Source organism: Amphimedon queenslandica, unplaced genomic scaffold (assembly GCF_000090795.2).
Source record: "Amphimedon queenslandica unplaced genomic scaffold, v1.1 AMPQUscaffold_12838, whole genome shotgun sequence".
Lineage (NCBI taxonomy): Eukaryota > Metazoa > Porifera > Demospongiae > Haplosclerida > Niphatidae > Amphimedon > Amphimedon queenslandica.
The window spans coordinates 1-3,878 of NW_003546926.1; the positions used below are offsets into that span (position 1 = coordinate 1).

Genomic DNA, 3,878 nt, shown 5'->3' on the forward strand with positions numbered 1-3,878 from the left:
CTGCTACCTGGACATCACTCAGACAATCCAATTTATCTGTCAATTATACAAAATATATACAGTGCGTACACACACAATTGTATAACACTCAGTCATGCAGGGTTTCCCACAAAGCATGCTAAGTGAGCTAAACAGCATAAGCTTCATGAGCTGACAAGCACTACAATACAGTACGTAGCATTTGGAGCAACTTTAAAAATTCACAAAAATCCTAACTTGATCGGAATCAGCTCAATATTGATAAACAACATAAGAATATGTATATGTATCAAAAAAAATTTTTTAAATCATGAACTCTCTCCTTGTGATTTTAGTCAAAATACCCTGTACTAGTATATACTATACAAGGTCCTTTGGCCAAATTTTTGAGCAGCTAATTAACAATACACTGAATACTACATGTATATACATGTATATACATACATGTATATACATACATGTATACATGTATATACATGTATACATGGCATACATGTATATACATGTATGCCAAAGTTAATCCTCTTGGAAACCCTGAACTGAAAGTCACACAATAATACTCTTACCCATTGAAGGGATCAGGTAATTAAATTGTAGTCCAATGGAACTAGTCTCTTTGATGGATTGTTCCTCTAAGGATGTGACTCTCTCCTGTAGTTGTGACTTCTCCTTCATTAGTTTGGTTGTATACAATTCATTATCAGACACTTTAGCTCTAAGGTCTATAAATTAATAGAATATTAATAATTATTATTGATTGATGATGATGCACTAACAAGTAATGATCTGTTTCTCATTCTGTGATTGTTCCTCTACTTGTAATGTCAGTTTGGCTATAACTTTGTCTTTCTCAGAAATGAGATCTTGATTGTCGTCTATACAATAAACATATTCTCTCATCTAATACATGCTGTGTGTATAGTTAACTAACCAATAATGATCTGTTTCTCCTTGAGATATTGTTCCACCTTCTCCTCCATATCAGCCACTTTAGCTTTAAGCTTCTCATAATCTTGAATAAAAGTGCAAAGATAGAAAGTAAAATGATATTTTTTGCTTATACAAATTTGCACTGCATGGTAACAGTAGCCCATAAATACATGTACTATGATTATTGCTAATGATACCATATATGGTAAATCAGTTAGTAGTTAAAGTGTGTGTGTGTGTAGTATCCTATATACCTTGTTTATTGGCCTCAACAAGTGCCTCCTGTAGTGATACTTTGCTCTCATGAGCCACTTGTAGGTCTTCATGTAAAGATTGTATATATCTCTGAAGCTTCATTTCCCTCTCTGTCGGATATTCTATTAGCTGATCCATCCACCATGTTCTAGTCTTGCTGTACGATTGATACTTTTCTTGATAGTTCTTACTAGTGAGATCATTACCATCCAGTACTGACTCTACTATCCATTCACCAGCTTCACTATATACTGAGACACAATAAGATACACTATATATTTATAAATAAATGTATTTAATTTATAAACTAATGGTATCATTTATAGTGGTTGTAAATACACACCCACACATACAATGGTATTGTAGTGTGTACAGTATACAAAATGAATGGGAAATGTATGTCATATTAGGAACTGAAATTTACAAATAATGTACATACTATAAAAATGAGTGGTACATTATTTAATGTAATTATGTATTTAATGCTCATATCTTTACAATTGATTAATATTATCTTACCTAATTCAATTATCATTATTAGTCTATTAGTATCAGCAATAAATGTACCCCATGGCACCTCCTTTCTTCCTCCAACATCTTTCCATCTAAACTCTTCATATCCTCCAACAATTACTAGCCACACACAGTGTGGTGACATTGTGACTGCTGTGAGTGAGTGACTATATCTACCAGTAACAGATTCAAGTAGAGGAATCTATAGATAAAGAGAAGTATACAAGTAATTACTGATACATGATGTTTATGCAGTTACTTATAAAAATGAGAAATTGTATCAATTCATAATGATTGCTTACTTATTGTAATTGTAAAATCAATTCTAATCCTTACCATCAACAAACAAAATGAACATTTTATTTCTCATCATGTGAAGAATAACAAAATATGTACAAATTTAAATCTCAATATTAAGAATAGGAAATGTGTTAATAGTACACATGCACACACACACACACACACACACACACTTACATATTAAGGTTGGTTCACATAAGTGTAATGTGTACTTTTTAATCAAATGTGTGGGTGTATTGTTAATGTTTCATCAGTGATAGTGTTATCTACTGAACACACTAACAATTACTAATTATCATCAATATACATCAGTACTAGTGTCATACTCTCAACTGACCTAACTATACACACACACACATCATTACAGTGCTATACACACACATACCTTCCTACAACTGTACTGACCAGTAGTGATACTATCAAATAACAAACATTCATTTACTAGTTGATTCTTCTTATCCCGTCCACCAATCACTACTAGTGTAGGTGAGGTAGAGTCACCATTGATAATAGCACTAGCATGAGCATCTCTCTCCATAGGCCACAGTCCCTCATTAGGTATTGCTCCTGGTTTCAGTATCTCCCAGTTCTAGATACATAAACAAATACTAAAAATATCAGTCAGCGTAAATATCAATAATGGGTGTGGCTATACAAATAATGGGTGTGACATGTAAAAATTAATCCTAATATTTAATACTTTGATGTTAATGAGGTGAGGTTAGTGGTTGTGTTTAGTATTATACATGTACAAGTACTGGAGGTATAACAAATCTATTGGTACACAATATACTTGATAATATGAAATACCATACTAAGCATGACTATACACTCTCTAATTATGAAAATATTTTATGTAGTATCAGAGTTTTGTGAATATTTAATATAATAATACACAAAATACAGTTAATATGAGTACAACACAATATATCCTCTAGTGATAATACTGAGATAATGTATTACTGTACAATACAATACATTAACGAAATATAATACAACTTACTATTACACTATGTGTCACACTGAATATGTAAACACTGTTAGTACTTGTAGTCCCATCACCATTAACAGTCACTTTACCCCCAAACATTACTCCTCTGTTACCGGTAGTAGTAATCTTCTCAATTATGAAGCTACTAGTTGGTGGACAACACTGTCCACTGACAGATGGAACAGTGAATTGTCCTAAAGTAAAAAGAATACAGTGATCATCTATCAATATAAAATATTATTGTTATTATATTATGATAAAGTATAATTGTTATATTGAATTATATACATGTAGATGTACATTGTGTACATGTCATTTAGTCATAAAGACATAATTGTGTATTATGCTGGTTAATTATTGGTAAATCAATATAATGTATACATGTATAAAGCTATTTGTTAATATGAAGAGAATCTTACCAGTGGACACATTATAAAGTAACTGTTCATTAGTACGAACACGACCATCCTTAAGTTGATCATATTGAAACTGAGGATAGTAAACAGTTGGTGTAGAACCTCTCCCTCCTATTATGACAAGGTATTCTGCTCCATCAAATTCCAGTGATATCATTTTAGCACCACATTTCTTCATCAACGACTGTTCAGCATTACTGCATGAAGTCCACTCCATCTTTATCGTATTCAGTACAATCAATGTATTGTGGTAACAGTTATCATGACCACACCATCCACCGAAATAGTAAATATTAGAATGAGAGGTGGTACAGGAGTAGGCCATTACTCCTAATGGAGGAGTACCTCTTGTTAGGTGAGAGGACCAGTCAGCAGTAGAAAGCTGGTACACATCAACTCTTGAGGTCAGTTCCCTCTTTTGAAGAGAGTCATGAACTTTAGGTAAGTCAATCTGGTTCCCTGCCCACAGGTAGAGGGACTCCCCTATTACAGGA

The 3,878-nt window shown here is 32.9% G+C and overlaps 1 protein-coding gene across 1 annotated transcript in view; it reads right to left on the bottom strand.

Annotated features, from left to right (window-relative positions):
• Positions 1 to 1,370: 1,370 nt before the first annotated feature.
• Positions 1,371 to 3,878, bottom strand: part of LOC109586557 (uncharacterized) — a gene marked incomplete at its 3' end in the record, with an annotated part of 13,766 nt that continues 11,258 nt past the window's right edge. Inside the window, exons 2-5 of the mRNA XM_020002761.1 lie at positions 3,388 to 3,867; positions 2,981 to 3,162; positions 2,479 to 2,566; positions 1,371 to 1,415 (exon numbers count right to left, since the gene is read on the bottom strand). Of these exons, the coding sequence (XP_019858320.1) occupies positions 1,371 to 1,415; positions 2,479 to 2,566; positions 2,981 to 3,162; positions 3,388 to 3,709 (637 nt within the window). The remainder of the gene's footprint in view (positions 1,416 to 2,478; positions 2,567 to 2,980; positions 3,163 to 3,387; positions 3,868 to 3,878) is intronic.